Genomic DNA, 12773 nt, shown 5'->3' with positions numbered 1-12773 from the left:
TTACGAGCGAAGACAAGAATATTCATTAATCTACAGTCGAACCCGGATATATCGAATTCGAAGGGGATCGGAAAATAGTTCGATATAGCGAAAATTCGATATACAGATATAGGCTAAAACTGCACTCCCGATCATAACAAATTGTGGCTTACCGTTTGGAACAGCCGCGAATCACATAGCATGGGCACGCAATGTGAAAGCGCTTTATTTCGCGGAAAAAATATCACTAATTTTGGGCTGCTTTTTCCCCTGGGAAAGGAAGTTCAAAACACTGGCCTCGATCTTCTCGAGACTGTCCAGGTGCGAGAGCACAGTGCCTTCCATTTCGCCGCAACAGCGCCGAATCAGGCTAACACTGACGCCAGTTCAGTGGCTGCGCACGGACGCGTTTCTTCGACAACACAGTTGCCCTCCTCGTCGCTGGAGTCGGCGTCTTGAGCGCCAGCTACCGCTTGAACTTCGCTGTCAGCGTTAAAGTCCTCAACAGTCACTTCGAACGGAACGGCGCCGAGAAAATTGGACAAGTCGCGAAATGCGTCGTCCAAGCACTCATCATCATCTAAATCTTCCGGACATTCATCTCCGGCCACTTCAAGGCCTGCCTTGCCAAAACAGTTGGCTACTGGGGCCTGCTTCACGTCGCACGTTGAAACACAGGCACACACAAAAAAAGAAACACGCGAGGCGCAGATGAAGCGATAAGAGCGAAGCCTATGCGAGCGGCAGTCAACGTGGCTGCGGAGGAACGACAGAGGGAAAAGAAAGAGCAGGGAGAAAGATCGGCGCTCTGGGCTTCGTTTTTTTTTTTTTTTTTTCTGAGCTCTCTTTTCTCCAGACCCACGATGTGCCCACGAGCGACCGTTTTCTCTCTCTCTCTTTCCCCAAGAAGCGTGGCTTAGAACCGTCGCCGCGCGTCTCCATGCCGCGCTCTCTCTTCGCTGAGCTCCAATGACCTTGACGGAGCACACGCGGGCGGTACAGGAGGAGCAGGAAAGCTCGCGCCGGTGGGGCGCAAAAACGGGGAACAAAAAAAAAAGGGCCCTGCACCTGCTGACTGACTGCGGAAATGTTCTCCGCTGAGGCGGCTGAGGACCGGACAGGAATGTCTTTGGGTTAAGCGCACCTTCCAGGGGCGCGGCGCGGCGTTCGATATATCCAATGTCCGGCGAAAATGGAATTCGATATACAACGCAACTGTCCTATACTTTTACATAGTATTTTCCAGGGGGTAATCTGTGTGTTCGATATAGCCAATAATTCGAAATATGCGGGTTCGATATATCCGGGTTCGACTGTATTGGGACCCTTAACCCTTTCAGGCGCCATTTCTTGTTTTCACTGAAATCAATTATTTTTTCACCTAAGTAGAATATTCAGGCCTCAAGATAGGGAATTGGTTAGTTTTCGAACGTGAAAGACCAGCAGGTCAGTTCTTACAACGATGTGGAGAATTCCGTACAAAGTGCCAGATTTGTTAGAAGTAATAACATTGAAATTTTCTCGTGTGTCAGGTAAACACCCAAGGGATCGTGGAATCGCTTTGTGTTTCTGAGATTCACATTACGCTAGAAATTAAGGAAAAACAATCGATATTTTTACTCGCGGCAAAATCAGTTGCACAAAAACGGCGGACAAAGTGCTACCTAGCTCACTCTTATGTGAAATATCTTTCACTGCATTCCCTACATGGTACAGAAAAGCAACTTATTTGCAACAAGAAGGGTGCTCAATTTGACTGACATAATGAAATCACTGTTAAGTGCTGTGGGAATCCTGGCTTTCCGCCGTTGCCTTTGCGCGGCTGTGCCGGCTTCCTGCGTTGTTTCTCCTCTTTCCCTTGCTCCCGCCTCAGGCGGTGGAGAGGCGGCTGGGTGACTAATCACTGTCATTTGGCCACAGCTCCGCCCCGGCTCCCCAACGGCCTTTGCCATTGGCGCCTTTTGGCGGGAATTCTGGACCCGCTACGGGCGGCCGGGCACGGCGCGACCGTCCGAGCGGGGCCGAGAGAGAGAGATCCCTACGAGACAGCGTAAGGTGCGTACGTTACTGTTTGTCCGTGCCGGCCTTTGCCGTTCGGACCAGTGCTTACTCGAGCTCGCCCGCACGTGTCCTCTGACCTGCAGCGGCTCGAGCCTGTCCAGCGGGGTCCAGCGACCTCCGAAAGGCGTACCTTGCGTTGATTGCCCACTCTCTCTCGCAACCGGCCCAACGGTCGACACGAGGAGAGATCACAGCACTGCCGCGGGGACATTCTCCTGCAGCGGCGTGCTAGCGGCGCGCATTGCTCGAGTCGCTTCATGCGCGCAGCGGAGCCTTGCTCCTCGCGCGCCCCCGGGACGGGGTGACTATTGAGTGCGTGTGTACCTGCTGAAGGACGACTTGAATAAACGTCTCCTTTGTGAACTTGGAGGCATATTTCTTTGCGGCGAATCGCTCTCCTCCCAGCGGAGGTTGAGTGCACTGCATCGGTGTCCCAGTGTGTGTGTGGTGACGGCTGATCAGGGCCCTTGGCTCGCGCGAAGCTCGAACCCGCGGTGGGTGGTGGCCTGTGTCCACTTAGAAAGCCACAACTGGCGCCCAACGTGCTAAGTCATTGGCGCTTACGCCTTTGATGGCACATTAGCCGAGCAGGTCGCCTTGACGATCACGCTTGCGCACCATGTCTAACACCCCCAGCGGGGCACTCGGCAGCTACATGTCGGCTCCCTACGGAGTTGTAGCGTCGTTTTATCCGCTGGCTGCTGTTCCTTCGAATAGCTAGACACCGTGGTTGGCCGCGGCCCCCATTGGGGTTTACGGCGACACAACCCAAAATGTCGACCACGCGGCTCCCATCGGAGCTGTACCGGGAGCACCCTGCGGTGCATCCGCTGGTCACATGCCTCAGCTGTGCACGCTTTCCGTCCAGTGCGAAAGCAGTTCCTGTCACGCTGCCGCAACCGGCAGTTTCGAACAGCAGCAGCCGTGCCTCGCGAGCAGTCAATTCTGCTCTGGGAACGGCGAGGCGCTGGCCCGGTTCCCTGTGGAAACCACGCCGCTCATCGAACTAGGAGCCTTGCCTCCCTCGTTCATGCAGCCCGCCCAAGCCTCCACTGAGGCAGGGGCGCAGTCGCTGAGGCCGGGGCTCCATTGAGCCACATGCGGAGAAACTTCGAGCCATACTCGAATTTCCCGCGCCCAAGGACGTACGCGGCCTGCGCCGTGGTGTGGGAATGGCCAACTATTATCGTCCTGTGCCCGCGTGCAGGCACCCTTGACCGAGCACTTGGGAAAGACCGCCGCGTGGCGATGGGAGCCCGAGCAAGAGCGATCCTTTCGCCTCCTGTCTAGTGCCATTGCCGAGACAGCGCAGCTCAGGCTACCCGACCTGACCAGACAGTTCGTAGTCCAGACTGACGCGAGCGATCTGGGTTTAGGAGCAGTTCTCCTACAGGAATTCGATGGCGTGCTGCAACCGCTGGCCTTTGCCAGCCGCTCCTTTCTGCCCTCGGAGAGGAATTATTCCGTGACCGAGAAGGAGTGCCTCGCCATCGTGTTTGCACTGCGCAAATTCGACGTCTACCTTGATAGAACGCAATTCGTGGTGCAGACAGACCACAGTGCGCACAGTTGGCTGATGCGGCTCCGCGAGCCTGCGGGTCGGCTGGCGCGCTGGGCTCTCCTGATACAGCATTACGACTTTTCCGTGCAGTATCGAAAGGGGAGCACGAACGTGGTAGCTGACGCGCTATCCCGTGCCCCACTCGCCAGCGGCGCCTTGACGCCTGTAGGCGGATGGGGCGAAACAGCAGACGAGCCGCCGGGCGGCAAGGAGGGGGAGCCCGCAAACGGGTTAACCCATTCCGCTAACCAGGCAAGCAGCGCTTCGCAAAGCGGACGAGAGGCAAAGCTCTTCGTGAGCGCCTCGGAAGTGCCAACGCGAACGGAAATTTTGGCTGCAAACCTGAGTGGGGACGAGAACAGGCTCCCCTCTGGGATGACTGGAATCGTTTTCAGCCCTAAAGAGCTACTGAAAGCCCAGCAAAATGACCCCTTTTGTCGCGAGGTGAGCGACGGTCTCAGGGAGACGGAGCGCCGTGACGCTACTGGTATTGTAGTGGGCGCAGGGGGGCAGAAGCCAGCGTGTGTCGCGGCGAACCCCGGGGAGTCATATTTGCTGGACCATGACGGGCTCGTGCTGAAGTACATAGCCACCGATGACGAGTCCATCGACCCGTTCTAGGTGGTTATCCCCAAAAGTCTAAGAGGCGCACTTTTGAGATTCTCTCATGACGAACCACTGGCCGGTCATTTGAGTGGCTCCAAAGTTTTTGCAAAACTGAGCCATTCGGTGACGTGGCCCGGCATGAAGCGTGACATTTTCCGCTATTGCCGTTCCTGCCATGTCTGTCAAGCAGTGAAGTCACGGGGCGGCAAGCCGCCTGGAATGATGAAACCGATTGACAGTGTGCGTCCGTGGCAGATGGCCACCTGCGATTTGATGGGGCCTTTCCCCAGGAGCAAGCAGGGGTTCATAGACCTGAAGGCCTATGCATCACGGTCTGACGAGCTTGCGCCGGTACCCCTTGGTATCAAAGGCAAGCACAAAGGCCCAACTGGTGCTGCGGAACGCAAACGTATGGAGCACCGGTACAATCTGAGGCGACGGTCACCGGTGTGATTGATGCCGGACGGCGGACTTTTCCGCAACCGAAGGCACGCAGCCTCAGCTAGCTGGCGAGCTTTCTCGTCAGGCCCTACCCAGGCGAAGCACGGTGTGTTATTTTTTTTTGTTGTTGTTGTTTTTGCAGCATGCTCAGTTCCAGCCTTGTGTGTTTATCTATTTATTTATTTGTTTTGTTTTAGTCAGTTTCTAGCCACTTTCGTTTCCCCGCGTGTACGTCTGTTTTCGTTCTAACGTACCCAGATGTACATAGACAAACTTCAGCCCGCTCGTGCTCGCTCTTATCTTCTAGAAGGAATAGATTCGATTAGGTGTCGTTTGTACAGCGCGCCTTTTCTCATTTCCGGCCCGACTGTGGGTGGTTGGCTCGTTAAGGAGCCATGTGTCGCGTTGCGAGTTTTGCGCGGCCCGTATGGAGGGGAAGTTGGCGGGGCGTTTGGAGCGATGGGGGGCGGAAAGTGCACCCTTTGACCCTCGCCGCGGCGCCTCTGGACGCTTCTGATGAGGGGATCGTTGTCGCCGACCAGCGTCCGCGCACTTGCCGGTGTATGCGTGGTTGTGGCTGTGACTGTGTGCGCGCGTAACCATGAGCCAAGGCGACGCCTGTGAGTTGTGCCGTTGTGTGCTTCTGCGTGAGCGCGAGGATGAGAAGGACCCCTCGCTGTGGCCAAGGTTACACATCAGGACGCCGCCGAACGTCCTCGCCCGTTTCAGCCGGCGTGAAGGGGGGTGTACTAACTGTCTTGTGCCCGAACGTGATGTCGTGTCCAAGGGCGCGAGGTCAGTGCTCTGCCGCGGCCCCGTCGTCATCAACGCACCCTACATCAACGGAAAGAAGACCGCCATCAGTCGTCGGCCCTCCCAACCCGTTCAACTTGAAGTCTGCGAGCGGTGAGTCGCCGACCGGCCTACTGGGCCGCACCATCGAACTTTGAGGCTGACATCCACCTGTCACATAGTTGTACAGTTGAATTCACATCGCCTTGTGTACCGTGTATATAATCTGCAAGCTGTTTTGATTTACTGAAGCGTATGCAAGTGTTGTTTGCCTTGTTTTCCTTTGTTTGTGTGTTGTTGTTTTTTTTACGTTGTTGTGGCTGGAACTGAAGTGTAGCTAGTTTTTTTTGTGTATTCATTTCTTTATTTTGGAACTGAAGTGTAGCTTTCTTTTTGTTTATTGATTTCTTTATTTTGGCCGCGTGCTTTGCCGATGGGTAGGAGGGCATTTAAGGAGAGGGGGATGTGGGAATCCTGGCTTTCCGCCGTTGCCTTTGCGCGGCTGTGCCGGCTTCCTGCGTTGTGTTTCTCCTCTTTCCCTTGCTCCCGCCTCAGGCGGTGGAGAGGCGGCTGGGTGACTAATCACTGTCATTTGGCCACAGCTCCGCCCCGGCTCCCCAACGGCCTTTGCCATTGGCGCCTTTTGGCGGGAATTCTGGACCCGCTACGGGCGGCCGGGCACGGCGCGACCATCCGAGCGGGGCCGAGAGAGAGAGATCCCTCCGAGACAGCGTAAGGTGTGTACGTTACTGTTTGTCCGTGCCGGCCTTTGCCGTTCGGACCAGTGCTTACTCGAGCTCGCCCGCACGTGTCCTCTGACCTGCAGCGCCTCGAGCCTGTCCAGCGGGGTCCAGCGACCTCCGACAGGCGTACCTTGCGTTGATTGCCCACTCTCTCTCGCAACCGGCCCAACGGTCGACACGAGAGAGAGATTACAGCACTGCCGCGGGGACATTCTCCTGCAGCGGCGTGCTAGCGGCGCGCATTGCTCGAGTCGCTTCGTGCGCGCAGCGGAGCCTTGCTCCTCGCGCGCCCCCGGGACGGGGTGACTATTGAGTGCGTGTGTACCTGCTGAAGGACGACGTGAATAAACGTCTCCTTTGTGAACTTGGAGGCATATTTCTTTGCGGCGAATCGCTCTCCTCCCAGCGGAGGTTGAGTGCACTGCATCGGTGTCCCAGTGTGTGTGTGGTGACGGCTGATCGGGGCCCTTGGCTCGCGCGAAGCTCGAACCCGCGGTGGGTGGTGGCCTGTGTCCACTTAGAAACCCACAGTGCTCCAGTTTCTCGGAAAAAACTGCAAGTTTGCCGCTTACACAATTGTGTACAAAGCGCCTGAAAGGGTTAAAAAGGCACTCTACTGAGGAACGGATTCCAAGGGGCAGGTGAGACATAACTGCTGATGATGAATATGAATATTGGCACAAAGCTTTCTAAAGTTTATTACTTTGTTTAAGCTCACAGCCGCCAGCACAAGACCTTATCATTTTGTTTGCAACACTCTATTAGAACAGATTTATCTCGAATGATTGCAACCACACACAACTGCTTCTATGTTGTTCGAGATTATTACGGATGCTATTATACTGCCTTATCTTGAAAGTTTGTTGCCAGCTTTAAATGAGTGCAGTTGATAGCAATTCACTTCTTGAACTGCCAAGCAAGCGTGTGCTATTGCTGCCACCGAGTTGTTCAGTTATATGTGGGTGCAATTCAGCCCAACCAAGAGTTGATTTCAGTGCCACACTATACTTCATTTCATACATAGCTGGCAACGCTGCCAAAAGCTAGTGCACCTGTTCGCGCAGGCTAAGTCCGCACACAACAAGTAGTTCGCCATACAGCCAAAGCGAACACAAACATATTTCGTAGCGACAAATCTTAAGTGCCATTACTGGCACCTCCTGGACTTCGTTTGACCTCTTGCTGCACTTTCGTCCTGCGACTTGTCGAGATTTCGAGAAGCAAAAAGTACGTGTGGTGGTATGATACGCGACTGGTAGGGCGAATCGCTCCTACTAAATCCGCGCCCAAGAAGTAGTTTACACTCTGCGAAAATTACGGCCAGAGAGCCCGAACACTGAGCGCCTCACAGCTTCGACCATGATTTTCAATGCTACCTTATCGTTTTATACCGCACTTTGTATTCGTCCAAACAGTGAACGGAATTGGGAGAAGAACGAATGACACATGGCGGAAAAATATGGTTTCGCGGACACACTACTTCAGCAACCTCCGAAGCATTGCCTGCTATGTATGAAATGGAGAATAGTCATCTCGTCTCTAGTTTGTCACCACCAAGTGACAATGTTTACTGCTGTTCCCAGTGAACTCAAAGGGGAAGGTGGGGGGGTCACCTGTGTGGACAGGCTGAGACAGTGCTGGACGCCCTTGTCGATGGGGTCGTCGCTGTAGAGGGCAAAGCCCGACTGGCCGGGGTCACGCATCCCAGCCTCCTGGGTCAGCGTCCCAATGAACTCGTCCACTGTCGTGGAGCCATCAAAGCCCACCACCTGGGGGCAGACAATCAGGTGGCAGACAATTGCAGCATCAAGCAGATCATACTGCAGCAGTGCTGAACACCTAAGGTTAGGAGGAAAGCCGTATTCTGAGCAATCAATTCACTTCACTTTAGTTTCACTAATTCATTTTAATTCACTTTAATTCTTCCGCTTTGCCCCAAGCTAACAAGTGTTGGAATGGTCTTCCAGATTGCATTGCTACCATGCGTGAATAATGTTCAAAAACAAATTGACCATCTTTATGCATCCATCATATGGTACATAAATTGTGCCCGTAAAGTGTAAGTTGAATCCATGCAGTGCCGCGATTCGTTTACTGTTTTTTTTTTAAGGCAAAAGCCTTCAATGCCTCATCGTTGTCGACAGAAGGTTGTCAGCAGAGGTGTCACGCTTTTTCTAGTCAGACCAGGAAAAAAATCTTTGTGCACGATGGGATTCGAACTACCATCCTTCCGTTCCGCAGCCGAGCATGCTAATGTCTACGCTACTTCCTGCCAACGCATATGTAGTTCTCCTTGTCTATGATGCTGGCAGAGTGTTTGCAGAAAGGCGTCGAATCAGACGGATGCCTCCCAAACACCCTCCAGTGTCTCCAGCATTTAAGATTCACAAACAATTGTGCACTTACTGTATTTACTCGCATAATAGGCGTACTTTTTTACCAAAAAATCCGGGTCAAAGTTCGGGGTGTGCCTATTATGCGGGGTAAAATTTCCGGAAATTTTTTGACTCGCAGAATTGAACACACCGCATAAAAGCATGTGTGTACAGGCCACATCCTGTTTCCCGAAGGAAATATTTTTTTAAAAATGATCCGTGTAAGGGCCGCACCCAAATTTTCCGCAACCCACGCACGAATAGCCTTCGAAATGCACGCGTTGTGGCCTCCACGATCAGCTTCGGCTGCGCTCAACAGGTGCTTGATCGCAGAGGCCAGACATGCTTAGGAGCTTCCAGGTGCCGCCTACAGATGGTGCCCGAGGCCAAGCTCACCATCTACTTTTTTCTCTGCCGTGAGCTTTCGCTATCCGTATTGGCATCAACATCACCAGCTTGTTTTGTTTTTTGTGGCTCTCAAAGGCCTAGGATCTGTGGTAGCGTGTTAATTCATCGTAGTTGTTTTCATGCGCTGCCACCGAGCGTTCCTCTTTAGCATGTCGGGCAAGCACTTTAATAGCTATATGGCAGGGAGTTTGGCAGTTCTCTCTACAACACGGCAAGAGTGCGGCAGGCCGGAAATCTGACGTGGCCGAGAATTATGGCAGTTGCGACTGCAGCGTGCCTAAATTTTCGTATGTGATTCATATTGCCGAGGTTTTCGTGGGCCAAAGTCGGAAAGGTTTCTGGCTGGAGATGAAGCTTTCCAAACAGACGTTTAAAGAGAGCGTCCCTGAAAACTGTGTGTGGTTGTCCCAAGTGATGTTGTTGTACATGCTGCGGGTCCGCAGCAGCTGCCACGGCAGCAGTACTATAAGGACTAGTAGTCAGTTCAGCAAAAACTTTTTAAAATAAAGATTGGGGGCTGCGGGGGTAGACGTCAGCTTGCAATCGTGTAAATACAGTATTGATCACAGTGCCAAGTCCGGGGTACGCCTATTATGCGCGGAAATAAAAAAATCTGATTTTTCATGACCAATCCGGGGGTGCGCCTATTATGCGAGTAAATACGGTAATTAATGCCTTAACCACACATCAGTTGACACAAGCAGCAACACCGCGCTAAAGGCTTTCGCCTCAGCGCACTTTAGGTCGACAAAGTGCCCCCCTTGAATTTTTCAAGGCAAGGCAATTCCTAAACTCGCTATTTGCTAGTTCCTTCAGTGAATCATACACGCCAGTTTGCACCAGTGTCCTGAGCCATCGCAGTGAGGTATAAGTAGGGTGTCTAGAAGGGGAGGTGTGAAAACCGGTCAGGAAAAGCTGGCCCCTTCCGCGTGACTGCCGCGCGGCGGCGCTGTTGTCAGCGGCGCCGTCAGCGTGCGCAGGGAGAAGGCTGTAGCGGAAACGCACTTCATTGAATTTTCGAAGTTTTGGCAAGCGCCACAGTTCACACATTATAAAGCTGAAGCGACGCTGCTGTTGACATAAAAGCGCGGAGAAACACAGCAGTATCTTTGGGCATCGGTGCGAACTTTGCGCGAGTTTTCTGCGAGCCGAAGGCACGTATTTTATGAATCTCTGCTAAAGGCAGTGAATTTTCGCGGTGGTTATCTAGGGCGCAATGTGTTCTGCACAACTCTATAAACAATATTTTTTTTTCTCCTGAATGAACGTGATAGTTAACGCCAGGATTACCGGATTTTTTTCGGACATTACCTTTGGCGATGGTGTTATCACATTTGAAAGCGGCGGATTCCGTTTCTATCTTCTAAAGCAGCACTAAAACATCACAAACACGGTGTTTAGAGGTTTCAGAGCAATTTCAACTACTTTTTGCTCGAAAATTCGCTGACTGTGTTCTGGGGGGCGTCATGCAGCCTACGTAAACGAAATTAAGCGCATTACCCGTACAGCTACAAGATCGTGTGTTGCAACTACGATTCGCGCATTTTGAATATAACAGAATCCAGTAAACACATTCAGTATGTTCCTGGACAAGCAAGCTTTATTGGCAGCCAGGAGATCAGGTTTGTTGCTTGGGTCACATAAGACAAGGCTTTGTTATTTTTCCTTTTTTTTTCATTAATTTCTTGTTTGAGGCCCTTCAAAAGAAAGTGAATCTGGTGAGGCAGAAAAACCTGACTACGTATTTTGTGAGCTCAGAACAGTGCTCCACACAACCAATTTGCGGCACGTTTGTGCTCACCTTGTGAAATATGCTGAAAGCAAAAATTAGAATGCAGATTGGTTCTGCAGAATTGGTGGATTAGCCTGCTTTCAAGAGTATGAATCAAATCGTGTAGTGAGGTGGATGGGTTCAGAAGCCCACCCAACTCCCACTCTTTACAGACATCAGCTCAATTCTCTTGCAGCGGGGCTTGTCGGCTCTTGGCATGGAGCGCGCCCACTTCGAGAACTTATCCGGGCAAGACGGCGTACGGAAAGGAGAGACTTCTTCCGAACATGATCGCGCTCAGGAACAGAACACACCTCTCAGTTTTTTTTCTTTGACGTAGGCGGCATTTCTGCCAGCACGCAGCAAGGGTATTCATCAACAGCACATGCAGGAGATCGCACAGAAACACACTATGACGACGGGTCAAACCACGCGGTGATAACCTTCACCCTGCCGCCTCCTCCGGAATGCTGACGGCGCCCCCCGACCGCAGCGCTCGGTTTGGCCCTGGCGGCAGTAACGCGCAGGGGGCCACCCCTCGCCATGGTCAGCGCGCCGCGTTCTTCACACCTCCCCTTCTAGACACCCTAGTATAAGGCCTTTGCACAGTGGTGTGACCACTCACCAGGTAGGAACCGTTGAGGAAGTGCACGGGTATGGAGTGGGGCAGGGAGTGGTGGAAGGGGTTCCGCTGCAGGATGCTCAGCACCTCCATGCGCGAAGGGCGGCACTCCCGGGGGCTGCCCGCCTTCAGGGCCCGCTCCAGGGCCCGGCCGCAGAAGGACGCGTACTGGCCCGGCTCACTCCTGCAGGGGGGGGTTTCACCGTTCATCATCATAAGCCTCACTACGCCCACTGCAGGGCAAAGGCCTCTCCCATGTCTCTCCAATCAACCCTGTCCTTCTTTGCCAGTTGCGGCCACCGTGTCCCCACAAACTTCTTAATCTCATCCGCCCACCTAACTTTCTTCCGCCCCCTGCTACGCGTGCCTTCTCTTGGAGTCCACTCCGTTACCCTTAAGGACCAGCGGTTATCTTGCCTTCGCATTACATGCCCTGCCCAAGCCCACTTCTTCCTCTTGATTTCGACTAGGGTGTCATTAACCCGCGTTTTTTCCCTCACCCACTCCGCCCTCTTCAGATCTCTTGACCTACAGTAGAACCTCGTTAATTCGAAGTATGTTGGACCGCGAAAAATCATCAAATTAACCAGGTTTTCGAATTATCAAAAATCGACAAAAAACGAGAAATAAACGTACGAAACATGGCTGCATCAACACTGCACCTTTATTTTGCCTGAAAAACGGTCACTTGATGTATTCATCGATGCACAACTGCTTGGCGCGGTAGTTAGCCGCACCATAGGCCGCGTCCTCCAGTCTAATTACAGTGCGCAGCAATTCGCTGTTACCGCCGCTACACTGTACAAAACTGCGCACAACGTTAAGTCACTCAACGACTGCAGCTAAAGCTGGTGCTCGGGTGGGCTCAACATCGCCTTCGCCTTCGTTGGAAGGCCCACTGTCACATATTTCTCCTTCTAAGTAGGCATAAGACTTTTGCACATCAAGTTCGGTGCTCAAATAGTCCGCAAAGGTCAATCCCTTGCTCCCGCCACCGTTTTCTTCGTCGAGATCAGTCGTGCGCTCACACAATATCAGAGTTCTGTACTTCGGCATTGGCGCGTTCTCGGCACGCGGGCGAGAGACAGTTGTGGTCGGATACGTCAGATCGGCGACGCTACGCCAGGCGCAGTTCAGCCGCTCCTGACGCAAGGCAGCGCCGTGCGACTGCCGTAGCGCATGCGCAGAACGTTCTTCGTTCGACACGCCGGCTAATAGAGACATGCTCCAAGTCTCCGCCAGTGCGGTCAGAGTGCGCCGAAGCCGCCGAACATGTCTGCGGTCATCGCCGTGCCGCGCGCGCTATGTCAGAGTATAAACACGCCTTAACTAGCAGAACATAGAACACGTTTGGTCGCGGCACCAAACAATCAAAACACTACGAGCAGCGCCTGCCACGAGCTAGACAAACAAC

General features: G+C 53.1%; 1 protein-coding gene across 3 annotated transcripts in view; it reads right to left on the bottom strand.

Moving 5' to 3' along the window:
- Positions 1 to 12773, bottom strand: part of LOC149327193 (uncharacterized protein CG43867) — a 96334-nt gene that overhangs the window by 25463 nt on the left and 58098 nt on the right. For all 3 annotated transcript variants that reach the window (XM_089562807.1, XM_089562808.1, XM_089562809.1), the window contains 2 exons: positions 11363 to 11543; positions 7797 to 7952 (listed from right to left, as the gene is read on the bottom strand). In XM_089562807.1, the coding sequence (XP_089418933.1) occupies positions 7797 to 7952; positions 11363 to 11543 (337 nt within the window). The remainder of the gene's footprint in view (positions 1 to 7796; positions 7953 to 11362; positions 11544 to 12773) is intronic.

Source organism: Amblyomma mixtum, chromosome 10, assembly GCF_055824585.1.
Source record: "Amblyomma mixtum isolate Tamu chromosome 10, ASM5582458v1, whole genome shotgun sequence".
NCBI classification, from domain to species: Eukaryota; Metazoa; Arthropoda; class Arachnida; order Ixodida; family Ixodidae; genus Amblyomma; species Amblyomma mixtum.
The sequence above is the reverse complement of the archived record's forward strand: the minus strand, read 5'-3'. Positions and strand labels throughout refer to the sequence as shown.